General features: G+C 41.4%; 1 protein-coding gene across 4 annotated transcripts in view; it reads left to right on the top strand.

Moving 5' to 3' along the window:
• The window catches only part of LOC117151082 (scavenger receptor class B member 1), a 113,598-nt gene that overhangs the window by 53,547 nt on the left and 39,458 nt on the right, over positions 1–20,593 (top strand). For 3 of the 4 annotated variants that reach the window (XM_033318326.1, XM_033318328.1, XM_033318329.1), the window contains 2 exons: positions 664–1,092; positions 1,150–1,267. The exons of the other annotated variant lie outside the window; for it this stretch is intronic. In XM_033318326.1, the coding sequence (XP_033174217.1) occupies positions 664–1,092; positions 1,150–1,267 (547 nt within the window). The remainder of the gene's footprint in view (positions 1–663; positions 1,093–1,149; positions 1,268–20,593) is intronic. 4 annotated transcript variants of the gene reach the window in all.

The raw sequence follows: 20,593 nt of genomic DNA, 5'->3' as shown, positions 1-20,593 counted from the left end.
TGCTCCCAACTCTATGTGAGTGTGTCGCTGGCTACACTCGAAAGTCAGGTCATCCCGCGACCACAGTCGGAACAAAACTTCAATCCAGGGCTTGTACAATATACTGATAATACTGATGGGTGACGCCTCGGTTCTGCTTAGACATGTCCTATTCCCGGAATGGTCTTGGTGTTCGAGGATAACCACATTGCTTCATATAGCGTTCCCCATCCTTAAAGTTCAAATGCTTCTCGACACTGATTGTCATCCACATATTCTCTTTGTTAGGTAGCTGCCAAAAAAATTCAGTCAAACGAGACTATCGAGTTCTTCCGAAAAAATGCGTTCATACGCCTGACAAGCTTATTTCCAGAGCCTTCGCAAGCAGGCCACAGCATGCTGATCACAGCATGCCCGTTTCATTCTTCCCTTTTTCCTGCAATATCGATCGTTGAAATCCAGTATTCCTGCTAAGACTCAAAATGGTCGAATTGTTCATTCTTAACGACACTTTATTTTTTTATTTTCGATTCGTTTTCGCGTATTGCCATCAAAAATATTATGCATATACAAAATAAATTAAAATTAAAAAAAAAAAAATATTTTTTCATATTCAATCAAAGTTTTTCATTTTTTACAGTCAGAGACATTTAATTATTAATGAAAATCAAATTGTCTATCTAGGCAATATCACACCTTACTGCCAACCACCCGTTCTTAGTTAGAATGGCTCTGAAGACACTACTCCTGAGTACAAAGTCGGAGCCAATAGTTCGTGCCACTGCCAAGGAATTCATGTTTGGCTATCCCTCCGCCCTGGCCACTCTCGGCAACACCTTCCTCCCAAATTGGATTTCCTTTGAAAAGGTTGGGCTTATCGATCGCATGTACGACTTTTCAACGGATTTCGAGACGTTCTACACAGGCGTGCCCAATCCTGCGCTGTCGGGATTATATGCATCGTATCGCGGAGAGACAACGCTTCCACAATGGGACGGGGACCATTGCAGCAATATAGAGTTTGCATCTGATGGTACAAAGTTCAAAAGCTTCATTCAGCCAAACGAGACCGTTAAGTTCTTCCGAAAAAGCATGTGTAGACCGATAAACTTGGTATGTTTTTAACAAAAATTCTGTGTCAAGCTCTAATTAATTTATATTGTCTTTTAGTATCGGGTGGGAAACGAAAAAACCTATGGCAGCCTTAAAGGATATAATTATGTATTTGAGGATAACGCCTTTGATAATGGGGCAACTAATGAAGCTAACAAATGTTTTTGTAGAAAAGGTAAGTAATGAAGGAGCTCTGATCTCACATTACACTTCTACTTACATTTAACTTCTTTAACCGTTGGGTGTTGGGACCAATTGGATTATGCTAATGTACAGTATGCTGAAAAATGACTCACAATAGTATGTGTCAAGTATGTATATAATTTTTACTGGTCCAAACTGAGATATGAAAGCAATAGAAATTTCATTTAAATATCGATATCTCGAAATCTAAAAAAAACAGAAAATTGCTGAATTGAAGAGAGCACATTTTTACGTAAAAGTTTTAATAATATTTTTAATAGTTTTGTAAATTTCTATGGATTTGCAAAACAACTTTTTGCCACATTCTAACGCCCAAAACTGCCACGCACACACTTTTGAAAAAAGCTTTTATTTTTTCTTCGTTTTATTGTTTGTATTGTATTGTCTGAAAAAATCGCATTTCCACCAGCTGAGTAACGGGAATATGATAGTGAGGGAACTCGACTATCTCTTGATTTTTTTTGTTTTAAACCTTTAATGGAAATGGTAATTTATAGAAAACAAGAACTACTACAAATAGGCAATGCGAAAATTTACTTATACGATTATTTATTTCTTTTACATATTTATACAGAGTTATTACATTAAAGGGAACTTTGTTCATACATGGCAAGTTTGGGGGTGGTGTCGTTAGAGTCTTCTTCTTGTTCTTGCCCGGTCTTGCTAGTCTGTTGGGGTGTTAATCCGTCTAGTATTTTTTTGGCAACCTCCTGGATTTTGTCCCCTACTTTTGTGATCTTAAGATCACTTTAAATATCAGTGCTTCTGATTTCGATTGTAGTACTCATATTTTTTTCAGGTGGGGTTGGCAGAAATATCGTACACCGCACCTTCAGATCATAATTTTATTTTCTAAGGACAGCTTTTTTCTTGGTGCCATCAGCCAGTACAATTTTGCAATCTTGGACTTTAATGATTGCTGTGCCGATGTGTCTTTCATAGGCGTATCTTCTTTCTAGTACGGCATTAAGGTATTTGTAATTAGTCTTATGCTTTAAAACTATCCAGTAAGTGATCTGCATTAATGCCGATGTTCCAATTTGCAGTCCAATTCTGAAATGTGTATAGGTACTGCTTTAGTCAGCTAGTTGCTAGGTTAATTCAGCTGTTTATTTTTAAGACTGCAGTGTCATCAGCATATGTTTGAATTAAAGGCTCATTCCGATTACAATTGCTAATTTCTGTATGGGTGGGCATATTTGCGGTGGCAAGGGACGGAATAAGTCTATAGGAGTCTGATTGGTCTATAGGAGGGGCTCGTTGTTCTGACTTGAGGATCTAGATTATGTAAACAGACTTCCAGACTTTTGTGAAATACCGCTAGAGCAATATGGTGTTGTGAATTCGTACTAAGTATCGCTTGGCCTGATTTTGTAACATTCAAATGGTTTTGTTATAAATCAGTTCCTCACCCGGGGCTTTCTTTTGCTTTATCTTACTGTCTAGAGCAGATGGTTTTAGCCGAGGGTTCTCCCGTTGCAAAAATTTGGTATTGAGCCACGGCTTTCTGCAATAACTTGCATCTAGAATTGTGTGAGCAACCGTGTTTTCAGTTAAAATTAAGCACCACATGCTATACATTTTTTTACCCAGCAGAGCTAGCTGGGACTCAAAGACAGATTTTAACAGATGGTTTTTGACAGATACGCGGCTGCGAGAGCAACAGTTCCCTCCGATGTCTGCAGCTGAACTATCGATATTTGTCGGTCATTCTTTGAGATGGGAGGTAGAACCAGTGGCGCACGGATCAACGCACATTGATTGCGGCACCACATCTGCTATATGACACACACACACTTGAGACCAAGTCTACATCGCAGTGAAGACGGACATCTTAAATTAACGCTGCGCGAAATACTCGAAGTTAAAGAAGTTGTGTCGGGCGGTATGTGTGGCAAACTGGCAAAACCACGGCAAAACCAACACGGTGGAGTCGCGCCATAGTTTTGCGCTGCAATCACGCGAGTTAATTGTGTGCCTGTTTCAGGTAAATAGGAAATTTATTAGCTTCCGATCGTTGCAGCGGATAAAACAGCTGATAGCGCTGCCAACTTGGCGCAGCGGGTGATATGGAGAGGCGTTGCCAGATCAACCGTGTGATCAGTGTTGTATTGCGACAGTAAGACGCGAAATTCAATTCAATTTAAAAAATTAAACCGTTGAAATTTAATTTAATTTAATTTTGATACTGGTTACTGGGAGCGCACCAGTCGTTAAGCCCCTTTCTTAAAAGGCACAATGGTCGCGGACAGACCAAATATCATCCTCTCACTGTGCTGGTGCCTAAGCAGAGGCTCTGCTGTCCGAGTCGAGGCGGATCAAACCTCCATCCGTAAAAGCCAGGGGGAAATCCGTGGCCTACGTGGTAACCCCTTTCTAAGGCTGGTGCTTCGCCTAGGTAACTGTAGGCCATCCTTTAGTTGATGGACAGCGCATTGGGGGACAGTCCCCCTGATCGCAACGACCCGTTTAGGAGGAGCTCCCGACTTGCGAGATCCCCCACCAGAGGAGTCGGTAACCCGACTGATGGTGACGTAATCTCGGTTCCGGCGGTGGCGAGGGGTGAGCACGCAGGCACCCAGCCGCCGTTGACTAGCGACTGCAGCGATGCTTTAGAGGTGGAGAACTTGGCGACAAGTCAGAAGACGATGGACCACATCGCCGTGCCATCGCAAAAGACGGGAGGGAAGTCCCCAGCTGGATCCGATCATCGGTCTTCGGACCTGACCACGGCTCTCCAGAACGAGGACCTGAGGGGCATACTCACCAGGATGAATGGCAAGATCAACATCCTGCTATCCGCATTCGAGACCCAACGGCACGTGACACGAGAGACAAAGGGCATAGCTTCTGAACTCTCAGCCCTTAACAACAGGGCGATAGAGCTGTACGAAGGTACTACTAGCGAGCACCGCTTGAAGAGCAGTGCTATCCAGACGGAGGTACAAAAGCCTACCAAAAAGGCTCCTCACAATGCGCAGGTACCCAAGGTGCAAGCGCGAAACGACCAGGCGCGCAAGCCGAGCAACCCTACGTTAGGTGGCAACGGTGAAGAAAAGGAGACATCCAGACCTAACGAGTCCAAGCCATGCAACTACTCATCTGTCGCCAAGAATGGTAGCACGGATGCAGAGTGGACCAAGGTGAAGACTATGCGCCTGCGTAAAAAACCTGAGGCACTGATAGTGAAAAAGACAGGTTAGGCTTCGTACGCAGAGTTGCTTCGGAAGCTAAGATCGGACCCGAGCCTTAGCGAACTGGTTAGTCACGTACGAAAAATCCGGAGAACGCAGAAAGGTGAGCTGTTGCTTGAGGTAGAGGGGAAAGCTTCGGAAAGCGTTCCCAAGTTTAAGAGCGACCTGGATGTGGCGCTTGGCCTCTGTGCGCACGGGAGCGCAAAGAATAGCTCTATCTTGCAGCGGATTGGACGAGGCTACGACAGCAGAGGAGCTCCACAGCTGCATGGTCGCCCAATTCCAGGGCCTGCAGGTAAATCCTGAAGATATCAGGGGCCTTCGCAGAATGCGGGATGGTACGCAGATAGCGTCAGTGCTGCTGAACGCGAACGTTGCGATACCAGTCCTTAAACAGGGCACCTTAATCGTTGGATGGTCAAGATGTCGCATCACCAAGGACGTCCGACCCACGAGATGCTACAGGTGTCTGGGCTATGGTCATCGATCAGCAACCTGCAAGGACACTGACAGGGCAGACTACTGTCTTAGATGCGGTGAGCGTGGGCACAAGGCAAAGGGGTGCGTTGCAGCACCAAAATGCCTGATCTGCAGCAGCTAGGTGGACAGAAACCACCCAAAGGGTAGCTTTGCGTGCCCGACCTACAGAGCGACCCTAAAAGAAGCCAAGAGCCACCTTAATGCACGCCCATATTAGCGTAGTACAGCTCAATGTCAATCATTGCGCAGCAGCTCAGAGCCTCCTCGCCCAGACTGCGGTTGAGCTCAATGTAGACATCATGCTGCTAAGCGAACCCTACGTCTCTGGTAGTGGACAATCATCCATGATCCTTGACGAGACAGGTAAAGCAGCTATCAAGTGCTGCAGCTCTCTCCACGTCCAGGAACTGGCTGCTTTACCTATGCGGGGTATCGCTTATGCGAAGTTAAAACACGTTCACATGTACAGCTGCTACGCTCCGCCGAGCGACACCCCCGATCAGTTCGAGGAGTTTCTGGAGGCGCTCGTGGACCATGCGAGAGGGCGAAGCCCGAAGGTCATTGCCGGCGACTTTAATGCCTGGACCAATCCTATGGAACATTATGTACGATGGGATCTTGTGCATCAACAGGCCCGTAGGAGTAGACCTGCACTGTTTTGCTGACGATGTGGCAATCACAGCTGTCTCAACAACAATCGCAGGGTTGGAAGACAAATTCAACTCTACGATTGGGGCTGCCATCCTCTGGCTCGAGAAAGCCGGGCTAGCAATAGCGGCTCACAAGACCGAAGCAGTCCTACTAAGCAGCAGGAAAAAAGTGGAGAACATGCTTGTCTCCGTCAATGGCACACAGGTGACCTCCCAAGAGTCCCTAAAGTACCTGGGGGTAATGATAGACCACAGACTATCGTTTAAGGATCACGCGAGCTACGCCAGCAAGAAGGCAGCAGTCACAGCCTCTTCATTGGCTTATGCCCAACGTCGGAGGCCCAAGACACCCGGCCAGGTAGCAAAGGCTTCGCTGCTATACGCTGCACCAATCTGGAGCAATGCCACTTGCAGGGGCTCATAATGGCTAATGGGTGAATGGCAGAGCAGATGGCAAACGTCGCGACGGGGGAGGTGGACTTATCAGCTCATCCCAGAGATGACGGTTTGGGCAGAGTGCCAACACAAATGCTTGGACTACAACCTAATTGCGACCTGGCCTCACATCCTGCTCACCGAAGTCATTCCTTAATTGGCAGTCCCGGCAGCAATCGGAGGTTTTTGTTTTAGTACGTAGGCATAATTCCAATAGGGCTTATGAATCGTGCATGCCACCTACGGACGGTAGGTGGTATCTTTAGAAGATTTTAATTTTCCTACCGTAAGTCGAATAATAATAAAAAAAAACCACAGCTGCTATTGCGACTAAAACTTACAAGACTGATAGAAAATCAAAAAATATCGAAACATTTTTCAAAGTCTGGGCGTAGCAGTTTGGACGGCTTGTGGGCGTTAGAGTGGTCGTGGCAGCATGGGTCAACAAACCTACGCTGCGTCTTTGTCTTTATGATCTCGTTCATGTGGTTGATTACTTCCACGGTTCTGATCACATTGTCCGTATTGTTAGAGGCCTCAGACTCTTTGCAGCTCATCTTCAACTTTATTATATCTTGCTCTGAATGGAAGGTCTTCCTTTACCATGTGACCTCTTGACTTCCTATCTGTTGGTTTGAAACAGTAAATCTTTTTCTACGATGTGTCCTTTGGCTTGCCCCGTATCTTTCCAGCCCAGGACTTTGGAATTCTGGGCGCCGATGACTTCTCTTCGCTCTCGGTGTACTTCACAATATCACAAATTTTTTTTTAGACCGAAAAAAATCCCTTCTCAAGACTGTCTTTCTTAAGAGGATCCCCTCTCGACAATTTTTATACCGGCTAAAAGCATTCTCTGGTCTAATCCCATAATCGTTTCTATTGGCCAAGTGTTTCCACGTAGGAAAAATAATCCACAATAATCCCTATTTTGAGAGTCAATGTCCTGCTGATTACCTGTGCCAATTACTGGTGGGATGTAATGGATCAACTGCGTAGGTGCGTCCATCTTGCCACAATCCTCAGCCCTGCGACCTGTGCCTTCTGCAATGCTTCTTGGTACTCAATTCATCACTGCCAATGATTTGAGAACCTGAACCCAGCAAGTCGATTCTAAGAAGCGATGAGACTGGCTCTTTGCTTAAATTGCCTCAAGACTGGGCATCAAGTGAGACAGTGCAACACCAGCATTGCCGTGTGTGAGGATCTCAGCACCACACTTTGCTTCATCTGGAAAATTTGGCCTCACAACATGAATGATCACAGGCTGAAGAAACGCTTGCCTGTGACTCGGATCATGCCGACGTCAGTCTCTTCACGGCCTGCTTTGCCACCTACAACATTAACCAAGAATCCAGTACTGAAATTTCGTGGAATAGCCTTTATTGGCAAAGCTGGCGTGCCTAGCTTTCACACATTGTTGACCAAAGTGACCTTAGTGGAGTACATGATCAGCTGGAGAAGTATTCGTTGGATTCAGTGACCGAAATACACGCATTGTATCAAAAAATTATACAGCAGCCGGATCAACGAAGCGAGCAGTAAATGTGCTGCGTCTGCTGCCCTTTAAAATTTCTGTTGAAAATCATGCCCCCAATGGGGGGATATGTCGGGTCTCGAAGCCGCCAGCAATGCCTATATTTGTTATTTGTAAACATGCCAACTTTGGTGACACAGTTAATCATTACACAGCTGTGCAGCAATATCTTTGTTATATAAGCTTCCCTCTGTCCCGCTCCCTCTATTAAGTCGTTCATTATTTCAAAATTCGCTAAAACCAATAAAACATGATCGTTCGAAATCGCTACATATAAATCGCCTTACCTTTTCTCAAAAATAGCTAATAGCTATTGAGCTTAATAGCTCAATGTAAATAGTTTTTTTTTTTTTTTTTTTTTTTGGATGTTGTAATTTAAAACTGTCCTTCTTAACTTCTTAACTTAACGGTAGAGGATTAATGGATTACATAATTTGTTGCGAAAACTTTACAATAACTGTCGATATTGTATGTATGATGTATATCATCATGTATGTATATAATTTAATTTTAATGTGCGTGTCTAATCCCAGAGAGGTCCAAAGGATGGGATCGGTGCAGCCTCCTGGTGCGTTGACTGGAGTCCAGCAGGTTTTGTGCCAGGTTGTTTGGGTGGTCTTGAAGCCTCTGCCTGCTGCTTTTCTTAATCTCATCCTTCACCCAGGGGAAGCTGAGGACCTCGTGGATAGTGGCATTATCGTGGAAAGGGTGAGCGTTTGTGACGGTGCGGAAATAGTGATACCGTTGGGAATCAAAACATTTCTCAAAAGTGTGTGCGCAATAATTTGTTGGCTTGACAATCTTCCAATACATACTTGCGGTGCGAGCGCGTCTCTAGGATCTGCGAGGTTAGTCCGATTCCAACATTTTTATTCATATTCTCACTCAACTAAGTGAAGATTATTCTCACATATTTTTAGATCGATTTGTCAAAAACATTTTGAGATACCTGCACACCAGTCAGTCAAAAGTCATTTCAAGAAAAACCATTCGAAAGATACGTTTTGATAGCTTCTATATCGGTTAAAATCATATATAATATTTTCTAAAGGTAAAGAAATTTTACCGTTTTCTAGTATTTTTCGCTATCTAATTTGTATAAAAAAGTCTTTTCACACGAGTTTTTATGTCATGAGTTTCTTTTAAGTGTTTAGCTTATGTGGTCCTTTCTGATCTTCGCTTTTTACATTGAATCTCTGTTTTTTTTTTTTTTTTATACCCGTTACTTGTAGAGTAAAAGGGTATACTAGATTCGTTGAAAAGTATGTAAAAGGAAAAAGAAAGCGCTTATATATATTCATGATCAGGATCAATAGCCGAGTCGATCTAGCCATGTCCGACTGTCCATATAAAAGCTACAAAGTTGAAATGAAGCGTACAGATTCTAGAGAGAAAGACGCAGCCCATGTTGCCACGCCCACTCTAACGCCCACACACCACACAGAATAGCCACGACCATACTTTTGAAAAACATTTTTAAATCTTTTCACATTTTTATTAGTCTGGTACATTTCTATCGATTTGGAAAAAAATTTTGCCACGCTCACTCTAACCTCCTTACCTTAAAACCTCCGAAACACGCCCACATTTTTGAACCATTTTTACATAACCCAACCTTTTCAAAGGAAGGTGTTGGCTCCGACTTTGTACTCAGCAGTAGTGTCTTCAGAGCCATTCTAACTAAGAACGGGTGGTTGGCAGTAAGGTGTGATATTGCCTAGATAGACAATTTGATTTTCATTAAATGTCTCTGACTGTAAAAAATGAAAAACTTTGATTGAATATGTAAAAATATTTTTTTTTTTAATTTTAATTTATTTCGTATATGCATAATATTTTTGATGGCAATATGCGAAAACGAATCGAAAATAAAAAAATAAAGTGTCGTTAAGAATGGAGAGAGACCCGACAGCAGTAGGTTAAGTTTCGAACAATTCGACCATTTTGAGTCTTAGCAGGAATACTGGATTTCAACGATCGATATTGCAGGAAAAAGGGAAGAATGAAACGGGCATGCTGTGATCAGCATGCTGTGGCCTGCTTGCGAAGGCTCTGGAAATAAGCTTGTCAGGCGTATGAACGCATTTTTTCGGAAGAACTCGATAGTCTCGTTTGACTGAATTTTTTTGGCAGCTACCTAACAAAGAGAATATGTGGATGACAATCAGTGTCGAGAAGCATTTGAACTTTAAGGATGGGGAACGCTATATGAAGCAATGTGGTTATCCTCGAACACCAAGACCATTCCGGGAATAGGACATGTCTAAGCAGAACCGAGGCGTCACCCATCAGTATTATCAGTATATTGTACAAGCCCTGGATTGAAGTTTTGTTCCGACTGTGGTCGCGGGATGACCTGACTTTCGAGTGTAGCCAGCGACACACTCACATAGAGTTGGGAGCAAGAAGACGGCTGATCGTAGTGGATGTCACTGCGGATATAGGTGCGCTTAAGATTTTTATGACACCGAAGGAAGAGGAGGTATTATCACTACAATTGTTCAGCCAGAGGTTTAGATGGCTCCAGAATTACTTTGTCTAACACTACCACTTGTAATTCGAGCAATCGGGGTTCGTTCTCATGTATTAGCACACAGAGCACTGTGAGAACAGGGCGGCTGCTTAGCATAAGAAAGTGGATAAGTAAGGGACAGCAGCTATTGGATCGACAAGCGATCAAGGTAATAGACGTAGTGGAGATAAATTGAGCAGGTATTAGGACTGATTAAAGGAGAGGAATAGTGAAATGTAGGAGTTATAGCACTCAGGTCAGTGCGGAGTAAAAGCATAGAAGTCCCAAACATAGTGAAAGCTTATGAAATAGCCTGCAGGGAGAACTTAGTTGCACTAGAAGAAACCGGTCCGGATCCGAAATCACCAGACTCGACGGAGTCTTGGGACTAGGGTACTGAGGAAATCTAAAAACAAGGTCAGGACAAGGAAGAGCCCAAGACACTAGATCGCAGTACCACCAGTGTGAAGGAAATGAACAAAATTCGTTTCCAATGCCGTTTACCATATCAAATATAAATGAATGGACAGGATTCGGATTTCCATACCCGATGATGGATAACCCATGCAGGGTAGGTAACTTCAAGCAGGGAGTGTCCTCAAGGTACCAAAGACCATAACGTAGTTACCAAAACAGGAATTCGAGATGGAACCTGGGTAAGGCAAACCGAGATAGACAGGCAATCCTATAATTCGAACACCTCCGATAGGTCCCGGAATCAAGCACCTGTCAGTGGACAACTCCACAATATTCAGGAGGATGGGGAACATTTTTCATAGCCAGCATCGAACAACCCATAGGTTATTTAGGGACTAGGAAAGGTCTTTTGACGCCTCCTTATTTGTTGTTAAAGAGTACTCCAGAAAAATCAATAAAATTGGTCGATATAGGATCCACATTTTCATTTATTCGACCCGAGTTAGCGGACCACAGTATATAAGAATACTAAAGGACTATTAGCTATTAGAAGGAGTTAGTAAAATACGAATGTTTCTCTTTACAGTTCATCAGTTCTTCAAAAGGCAAATATTGAAGAAAATTTCTGAATAACGAGACATTCAATAATGAACACGACTATTTGCAGAAGATCAAAGCATTTCAAGCCGAAGTATACCCACAAATAAAGAAAATGGTAGAAAATCAAAAATTAAGAGAATTGAGCCAGCTAATGCAGACAAACAGAAATTGGACCCGTTACAGGTAGGGAACATCGTATTTTGAAAAGAGAACAGGAGAGCTCACTCCTAGGCTCTCGAAAAAATGGTGTTGGATGATAACATCCTAACCCTAACAAGAATCAAAACGCAAAAAATCCACAAGGAAAAGATCAAAAAAATTAATAAACCAAATGAATAATATTATTAATTGGAAAGTATATGTCCCAAGTATAAAGGAAAAAGGGGATTAATCAATGGACTAGGCTCAGTGGATAAATCCATAATAGGAAGTTTAAGAAAAATGAAGGAAGAAGAAGGGATGTTGAGAGAAAGCAAAAGCTGACAGGAAATATGAAGGCAGCGATCCTGTTCAAAAATTAGTTAGTTAGCAGTTAGTAAGAAGGGCATTTTTAGAAAAATACAAAAGAATTTATAAATTAGAATATATCGATAGAATTTCATTAACAATAGACTGGTGGGATTGAATCTAAATGATGTAGCCGAGAGCCTATTATTGACAAAGATAGGAGTTATCTCATTTATATTCGACAGGCAGGAAACGAGCAAATGAGTTGTGTATTAGAGGAACAGGGCGTACATATTAAATATCGAAGAATTTTTGTACGAGTTCATAGAATTAATAGTAATCATGAATAGAACAGATATAATATTCTCAATGAGGTTCCCCATTTTTACGAGGGAATCGTCCTTCCTTAGAATTATTGCCCTACCCATTAATACCCATTGTACCTTACACCAAATTATCCGACTATAGGGAAAAATGTTACTTCATAAAAATATATTCAGCGGCCCAAAAACACCTTATACAATTACAATTAATGATCACGCTATTGAAGAAAGTTCAGAATGGATTGGGGGTGCCGCAAAACACTTGAGAATTTAAAACGGAGTCTGACCATCGCACCTGTACGAGGTTGCATGTACGACTAAGAAGGGTTATCCGGCCACCATAAGTGTAAAAATTCGATGTTATTTATATATGAAATGGTTGAGCTCTATTGAAAGCCCGTCTAATCGAATAGCAAGGCCAGCTTTGGTTTTACAATAATTTCATTTTAGACGGGGAAAATGAATTTGGTCCCGAACTTCTGGTCGCGTCAACCCGGCGTACAGGACGACTTCGTACACACATGACCGCAGTGCAAATATCATGAAGTTTCACCCTCCATCTGAATAAAGTCGTTCCAACCTATATCCAATTTTTATCTCAAGAGTAAGTGCGACGCTACAATCTTTGACGCTGGAAATGGAGGCCAGGAATGATTACGACAACATCCCCTCATGACTTACATTATACCCGTTACTTGCAGAGTAAAAGGGTATACTAGATTCGTTTTAATGTTTGTAACAGGCAGAAGGAATCGTTTCCGACTAAATAAAGTATATATATTCTTGATCAGGATCAATAGCCGAGTCGATCAAGCCATGTCCGTCTGTCCGACTGTCTGTATAAACGTCAAGATCTCAGGAACTATAAAAGCTAGAAGGCTGAGATTAAGCATACAGTTTCTAAAGACACTGCCCATCGTACCACGCCCACTCTAACACCCACTCTAACACCCACTCTAACGCCCACTCTAACGCCCACACACAGCACAGAACAGCCACGACTACATTTACATTACCTTCAATAATTGTTTCTTTTGAAATTATTGTGTTGAGGCTTTCAGATGTGGTCTCATCCCTTCTAACGTCTCCTCCATCATATTTGATATTTAGTAGTGTGTTTCCTAGTTTCTGTTTCATATTGAATTTTTGCTTTACTTTTGTTCAAATACTCTCTGCCTATTAGAATATCGTAATTATCTGAGAATTTATGTATATAAAATATGATTGGGCAGATTTTACTGGTTTCTTATGTTACACTAGTTTTTAATTCCAATGAACCATTCTTTTCATTGAAATTTTCTTGAAAGTTTCCTCTCAGGTGAGGTGGAATTTGATTTATATTTGGTACACGCTGAGAGTTTGATAATTTGGATTATAGCCAGAGCTGTTACTTCACCGCACTGTCACCGCTCTTATACACTGCTCTGTGCAGCAATAGATTTTGTACTTTATGCTATGTTCCTCTCTCTCTCAATAGAGAGCGAGCACAGCTATTAATCTTTATTCTGTAAATCTTGCTAATTTGCCTTCTGCATAGCAAGCTCAGTTACAAGTTACAAGCCTATTCGCATAGCGTCAGTTGCACCCGTTTCGCTTGCTCTCGCCCGTTTTCGGTTTCTTCTTTGCCTACCGCCAAATTCGTATCGTCTTGGCTGTGCAAAAAAAATTGACGTTGTGCATAAGCACACACACATCATTGCTATTGTGTGTGCAGTTTTCTTGCCGGTGCAAGTAAGTTTGCTTGCCAGTGCTTGTAAAACTGTTTACCATTGTGTGTGCATTTTACACTGACTGATTAAAATTCAGTACGTGAATTATTAAAATAAATTAAAATGTCAAACAACGACACAGTCAGCTTGCCAGCTGACAGGATAATATTTTTAAAGCGCAAGGAAAACTCCATTTTTGTCGACGCTAAAAAAATGGCTGCAGGATTGACCACCGAATCGGTCACTTGCCTGAATGATGGTGGCCTGCATTTAAAGCTGGATTTAATAAACCAGACAGAGGCTTCGTTTAACTTGGCTCACGATTCCCTGGAGTAACTGGATCTCAGTCAAATGGGAAGCGAATTGCGTGACCAGTTCAAAGACATTGTCTTTGAAATGCGGTATGTTGTACAAACGGAACTCAGTAGACGCAAAGTGCGAGAGATTGCTTGTTCAACTATGCGTCAAAATCTAGGAACTGAGTGGTCTCCTGGTTCTCTATTTCGACGACCGAATGTGCCTGACCTGAAGCTGAATACACAGATTTTATGTCGATGTTTTCCACTGTCATCGATAAAAACCCAATACTGGCTGACATGGATAAGCTTCAACACCTCAAGTCTTGCCTAAAAGGTCCCACTTTGGATGCCGTTGGTGCTTTAGAGGTTACTGATGCAAATTACCCGGCTGCCCAAGAATTGTTGGATAAGCGCTACAACAATAAGCGGCTTATTTTCGAGTCTCACATTTCGGCGATCATGAACTTACCAAAGGTAGAGAGTTCATCTTCTGTAAAGTTTTGAACTGTCCGACCACATTAATCTGCGATTACGGGCACTTAACAACATGGGCACACCTGTGGAAATATCCGAGTTTATTCTCATTTATTGTCTTCTCTAAAAAATCGACCGTAAAACACAGCTATTATGGGAGGATGCTGCTCCCACTGAAAGCCTTCCAAAATGTAATGAATTTATTAAGAATTGGAGCCAAGATGCCAGAAGGTTGAAAACATCGAACGTACAAATTTTGCACTTGGAATCATGCCACAGGTTATAAAACCTAGGAAAGCCATCCACAACTCTAGAAATTCATTTGTCGCCCCTACCCCTGTCGATTGCTGCCCTGTCTGCAATGCTGTAGACCACATAATTTTTGATTGACCACAATTCAGAAAACTGTCGCCTCAAGATCGCTTACAGGAGGCAAAAAGGTTGGCTTTATGCCAAATCTGCCTTAAAGGTGGACATCACCTACGAAATTGCAATGCCGATTGCTGTCGTATTTGTGGAAGTAAGCACAACAAATTGCTATGTTTTGGCTCAAGGCCGTCGCCATCTCGCTTCCAGCCTGCTCAACCTCCGCTAGCTTCTGATGCTCATTCCAACGGACTGGAATTCGTTGCGCAGGAATCATGCCTTGGTCAATCTTCTTCCTTAGTGGCTCAAAATCTTGTAGCAGACTTTGTGTTGTTGGCCACTGCCGTCATCAATATTCAAAACAAGTCAGGATCTTGGGTTCCTTGTCGCGCCTTGCTTGACTTCGTCTCGCAACTACACATAATCACCTCTCGTCTGGCACACACTGTGCAACTGCCCAAGTACAAGTCTGCAGCTACAGTTTCTGGAATTGGTGAATCCAGATTTAGATCAGATAAATATATAGTAAATATTAATATCTCAAACTACAGAGTTCGTTGCCAATATCGTAGCTTTGGTAGCTCCTACTATCGCGGACAACCAGCCCAAACTAACTGTAAAATCTGAAGACTGTAAAATATCAGCTAATCTTCACTTGGCCAAAAAGTCTTGGAGATCATGCGACAGACCATAGGATTTCTGGATAAAGGTCATTTTAAATTAATAAAATGGTGCTCAAATGATCCTGGTACTTTGAAGCAGATTCCCGATTCAGAAAAGGATAATGGCAGCAACTCTTGGTATCGCCTGGGATTCAATTTCGCCCAAGAAAGCAGTTCTAAAAGCTAGCAATCCAGCTTTTACGACCCTCTTGGTCTTATCTGCCCCGTCATAACGAAGCCCAAAATCCTGCTGCAACAAATCTAGAGAGAAAAACTTGATTGGGACGAAAGTTTACCTTCGGCGCTTCATTTTGCTTGGTTAAAGTTGTCTGCTGATATCTGTTTCAACCAGAATTTGCAGTTTTTTCGTCACGTATTATTATTATTTACTGAAGTTTTCCGAATTTCAATTATTTTATTGTCAAAATGTTCAAATTTACATCCCTTCTTTTAAGTTTCCGATTGTGGATATATCTTTTTTTTGATAAACCATTATAGGAATTTTCCTTTCAATGAAATTCTTGATAGTTTTATTTAGTGCATTGGTTTAAACTATTCTTTCTGATTGATCTTTTTTCAACTTCTTTATTACTTAATTTCTAATTACTCTTAATTTTAATTCATTACCGATCATTAACGAATTTACCGATGGTAAGTTCACTGGTATGGTGTCCTGTATATATGGCTGATGAGGTCTTCATATGGTCTGAGATCTTTGAACTCCTTGATTAAACCTGTTTTTGCTTCCATCCAGTTAGTTGCTCTTTCTTCATTGATTACTTCTTGGGGTGGGCCAATCATTGTCCCTCTAATGGCTCCATAAATAATGTGTTGTTGTTGAAATTCTTACGTGGGGTATAATTCTAAAAAAAATTCGACTTCAGTAATGTAATTACTGGATCCTTTCGGGTTTCCGTCGTATTCAGGAATCTCCTTGATTTGATAAAGTAGTTGATTAACATGGTTTTCCGAAAGTTGTTGCAGAATTGGATTTGCCATTTTGTTCTTTTTCAATACATACACTCGCGAATTGAATGTTGTATTGACCGAATTGGATTTTTGGATTGTGTTACACTTTGTGTTTTAAATATTTACCATAGGCTTATTAATAAAAATGTTTATTTTATTTAACAAACTGGTTTCACAATATTTTAGTGGAAGAACACAGATCTACTTAATTGTAGGTCTCAAACTGTACTCAACTCCTAATTCTGACTTCTACGACCACACCTCTGTTTTGAGCATTAGAGCTTGTTATGAGTTGTTTTCTAGAATGATCATTGGACTTCGTGACAATTACTCGTTTTGTTCTTTTTTTATGACCCTAGTCCCGAATTTTGTTTATGTCAATGTTCCCGAATTTAGTTTATCCTGAAGTGTAGGAACGTACTGAAAACCCAATCCCAGCATAAAACCCAATTTTAGTGACAAATATCTTTCTTATACTACACTTTTCTTCACATTATTTCTAGTGATTGTAAAGATCTAGGGGATGTGGATTGTGTACATTGCGTGGGATTCCCCCTTCTGCATATTCTTATTTCTTCCGAAAGTGCTGATTATTTTTATGTCACCTATTGCCCATATGTTTATATTATTTCGGGAGTGGGATCGTCCGCTTGGGATATTGATCTATACACTAAGTGGATGTGGACTGTGTGTTTTTCCTACTCAGCATAGTTTATATATAATATATATAAATATATTTTATATAAAATAAAAAAAAAAATTCTCCTGGGATATCGATAAAAATGGTTCAAATGTGTGGTCGTGACCGTTATTGGTATGCCGATAGAAATTGGCAAGAAAAACGATAAAACGAAGAAAAATCAAAAAAGATCGAAATATTTTTCAACCTTCTGGCTTTAATAGTGAGATCTCGACTTTCATACGGACGGATAGACGGACAAGGCCTGATCGACTCGGCTATTGATTCTAATCAAGAATACAAGTAGCTAGAATATATAAACGTATCTTTTGAGAATATTAATATTACTGGCAACGCTGCATGTCCCCTTTTAAATTACGTCTGGCAACCCCTGACTAGAACTTCGGTTTTGTGTAATCGATTAGTAAGTCGTAATCCGTAGTCAAATGAAGTTATAATACATATACAACATATCAAATAAAGATTATTACCTCGAACAGTATACAACGTAGATCTTACAACCAGTTTGTATGATATTTCTAAATGTTTCTCATCAAATGTCCCGACCACCCGTTATCTTGCGAGTAAATTGAGGACAGACTATGGTGCCTATGCCTACCCTTGAAAGGAAATACCGAGCCACGAACCTTTGCGTAGCCGATAAATATCAGAGGCTCATAATGCTAGGGCATCTCTGCATTGCCTGCTGAGTGGCCCCTGGCACACCAGTTGACCCCACAATGTGAAGGTGGCGGTGCCGTAAGAGGGTTTAAGCATTTCACAGGGTCCTAGTTGTGACAGTCTTGACGCCGCCGTGTGATGCCTGTTCCGGCGGTGGTTGGTCCTCCAACAACATGCGATTGCTGCTGATGGGCTTCCCAAAAACTTATTCCGTTGTCCTGCGATATTTGCTCCGATATACCATTTCCAGTGCATCACTGGCACCCTATTCTTGACACTGGCCGTGCTGATAAGCATTTGTGATTGTGGCAGCTTAGTGGTGGGTGGACCCATGTTGACCTAGTTATCATAGCCTCCAGCGAATTTTGGAAGGACAAGATGGGGTAGCGACGGTGCCCTATTCCTGAGTAAACGCTGCTAATGGCCACAATCATGCATAGCAATTCATCAAAAGTTGAGTGAGAGTTCACTTGCGATGCGCGTTTTAAGATCTACCCCGGAATAGAGGATTTCAGCGTTACGAAAATGTCATCAAACTTCTCAGCCAAGTCACTTTCGATTTCATCCAAATCAAGTTTTTCGAACTCGTTGACAATTTTTCTAAATGTTTATCATCGATTAGCTCCAACCTTACACGAAGATCGAAGTCATTGAACGAGATTAACGCAGAACTTAACAAAGAATTCCCCTAGATTATAAATTTCTGCCGCCTTGCGCTTCAAAAATGTCACCCTGTTTGCATCAGCGGTAACGTTTTGAGAATTTGTAGCAGCCACGGCAATTGTTTCTGTTCCAACGAAACGGCGGAAAAAGCGACTGGAAATTCAGCGGGAAGGTGAGCGCAAAGATGAATTAGCAGCCGCTTCCGTTATTTGAGCTCCAAAGTTGACATCAAATAAACAAAGAACAGTATTAGGAATTTTTGGCGGCTGCGTGACCCCAACATTCTTGTTATATGGACTTTGCATTTTAGGCATTTGGATATAGGTGTTCTTGTTTTATATATTCTGCAACGTCTTATTAACCAAATACATCACAAAGTTATATTTTAACAATATAAGTTGAACTGGATTATTGTCAAACCATTTCACACGTATATTATTATTGTTGATCTCACATTTTACAACAAACGATCCTCTTATGACTCATATGTACAGTACCACCTGCAAAAACGAAATCAGAAGGCTTACTCATGTAAACCTTATATCAAAAAATAAAGTTTAAAATTCTTGTGATTGCTTGCTTTTGCCAAAAATAATACTACATCGGATGTATTCATTGAATCTTTTAAAGCTGTAAGCTTTAAGTCTTGTGACCATCCATTTTGAGTTTTGGTAATTTTAGAACACCCAAGTACAACAACATACCATTGTATCGTTTGATATCCTGTCCAGTACATTAAAACTCAATTCCGTGATCATGTAACACATACAATTCAGTCTGCATAGTCATCAAGTAAATTACTCATTTATCAAAAAACGAGCAAAAATATTCTATCTTATTCTATTCTGTTATCCAAGCTTCGTCTTCTTCTCAAACACACTCTGGAGATTTAAAGGGCCTAGATCTCCAATTAAGTGTCTTGGGATCAACTTTTTCAAGTTAAAACATCTGATTCAAAGTTTTTTAATACATTTTTGTACTTGTTGTTGCATTTGAACAATCATTTATCGGTGGTAAAACTATGTTAGATATGATATTTAATAATGATATTTAATATTAATGGACACAGACACCCTTCGTTGTATAATCTGTATACTGTACACTTTGTTGTTTCAGTGTTATGTCATGAATAAAATCCTCTAGCTGTTTTTATTGGAGCAAAGCTCCGTTTATTTTTAAATGAAGTTCCTTTCAGTTGTAAAACTCGACTGACTCTCAGGGCTAATACAATATTCCTCTTAGGCTATGAAGTGCGCCTTCGCTGCCTGGTGAAGCCGGCAGAGAAGCGTTGAGAGAGAATGCTTTGTGCTCCCATTATGTACATAGCGGCTCCATAAGTGGGCTGTTTATGCTAGCACTGCCAATGCGTATGTAATTATGTTAGTGATTTATGCAAGTATTCCGAGTACATTGTACTCTATATATATGTACGCATACCACATCTCCCTCCTTTAAAAAAAAAAAATGACGTAACAAAGTCAAAGTCAGCCTGTGTAACTTTTTCCCTGCGACCCGGAACCTGCACAGATCTGACCTTCAATGGAAGCCCTATCACCAATGCTAGATCGCACTGCTACCTAGGAGTTCATCTAGATCGGAGACTGACCTGGGGGGCCCACATCACGTCGGTCAAATCTAAGTCACTGGCGAAGCTAAAAAAGCTCGACTGGCTCTTCCACTCCAGCAAACTTCAAATGAGCTCTAAGGCTCTTTTAATCAAAGCCATTCTCGCTCCAACGTGGAGTTATGCCATCCAGGTGTGGGGAACTGCCGCCAAATCCCAGCTTAATAGGCTCCGTGTGGTCCAGTCGAGAGCTGCACGTCACGCATCTGGGCTCCCCTGGTACGTGACGAACATAGTCATCGAAAGAGATCTGAAAATTACCCTTCTTGGGGATCAGATTAATTTCCACAGCAGCCGTTATGCCGACAGGCTTATGGCCCACCCGAACCGACTAGCAACTATCCTAGCTGATCCCATCTCCCTCCGAAGACTGAAGAGGGTACACCCCAGCGATCTCCTTACCCGGAGGATAACATAACATATTACATTTTCTTTTGTACTTTATAATTAAGATACCACTTGGTCTCATTTATCTTTATCACACATTAGGTTAAGTTCAGAGGAATTACTGAACGATTCCTTTTGAAACCATAATAAATAGAATTAGAGAAAAAAAAAATATTATTTTTTTTTTAATAT

This window comes from Drosophila mauritiana, chromosome 2L (genome assembly GCF_004382145.1).
Source record: "Drosophila mauritiana strain mau12 chromosome 2L, ASM438214v1, whole genome shotgun sequence".
NCBI lineage: Eukaryota > Metazoa > Arthropoda > Insecta > Diptera > Drosophilidae > Drosophila > Drosophila mauritiana.
Note: the sequence above shows the minus strand (reverse complement) of the source record. Positions and strands in the feature narration are given on the sequence as shown.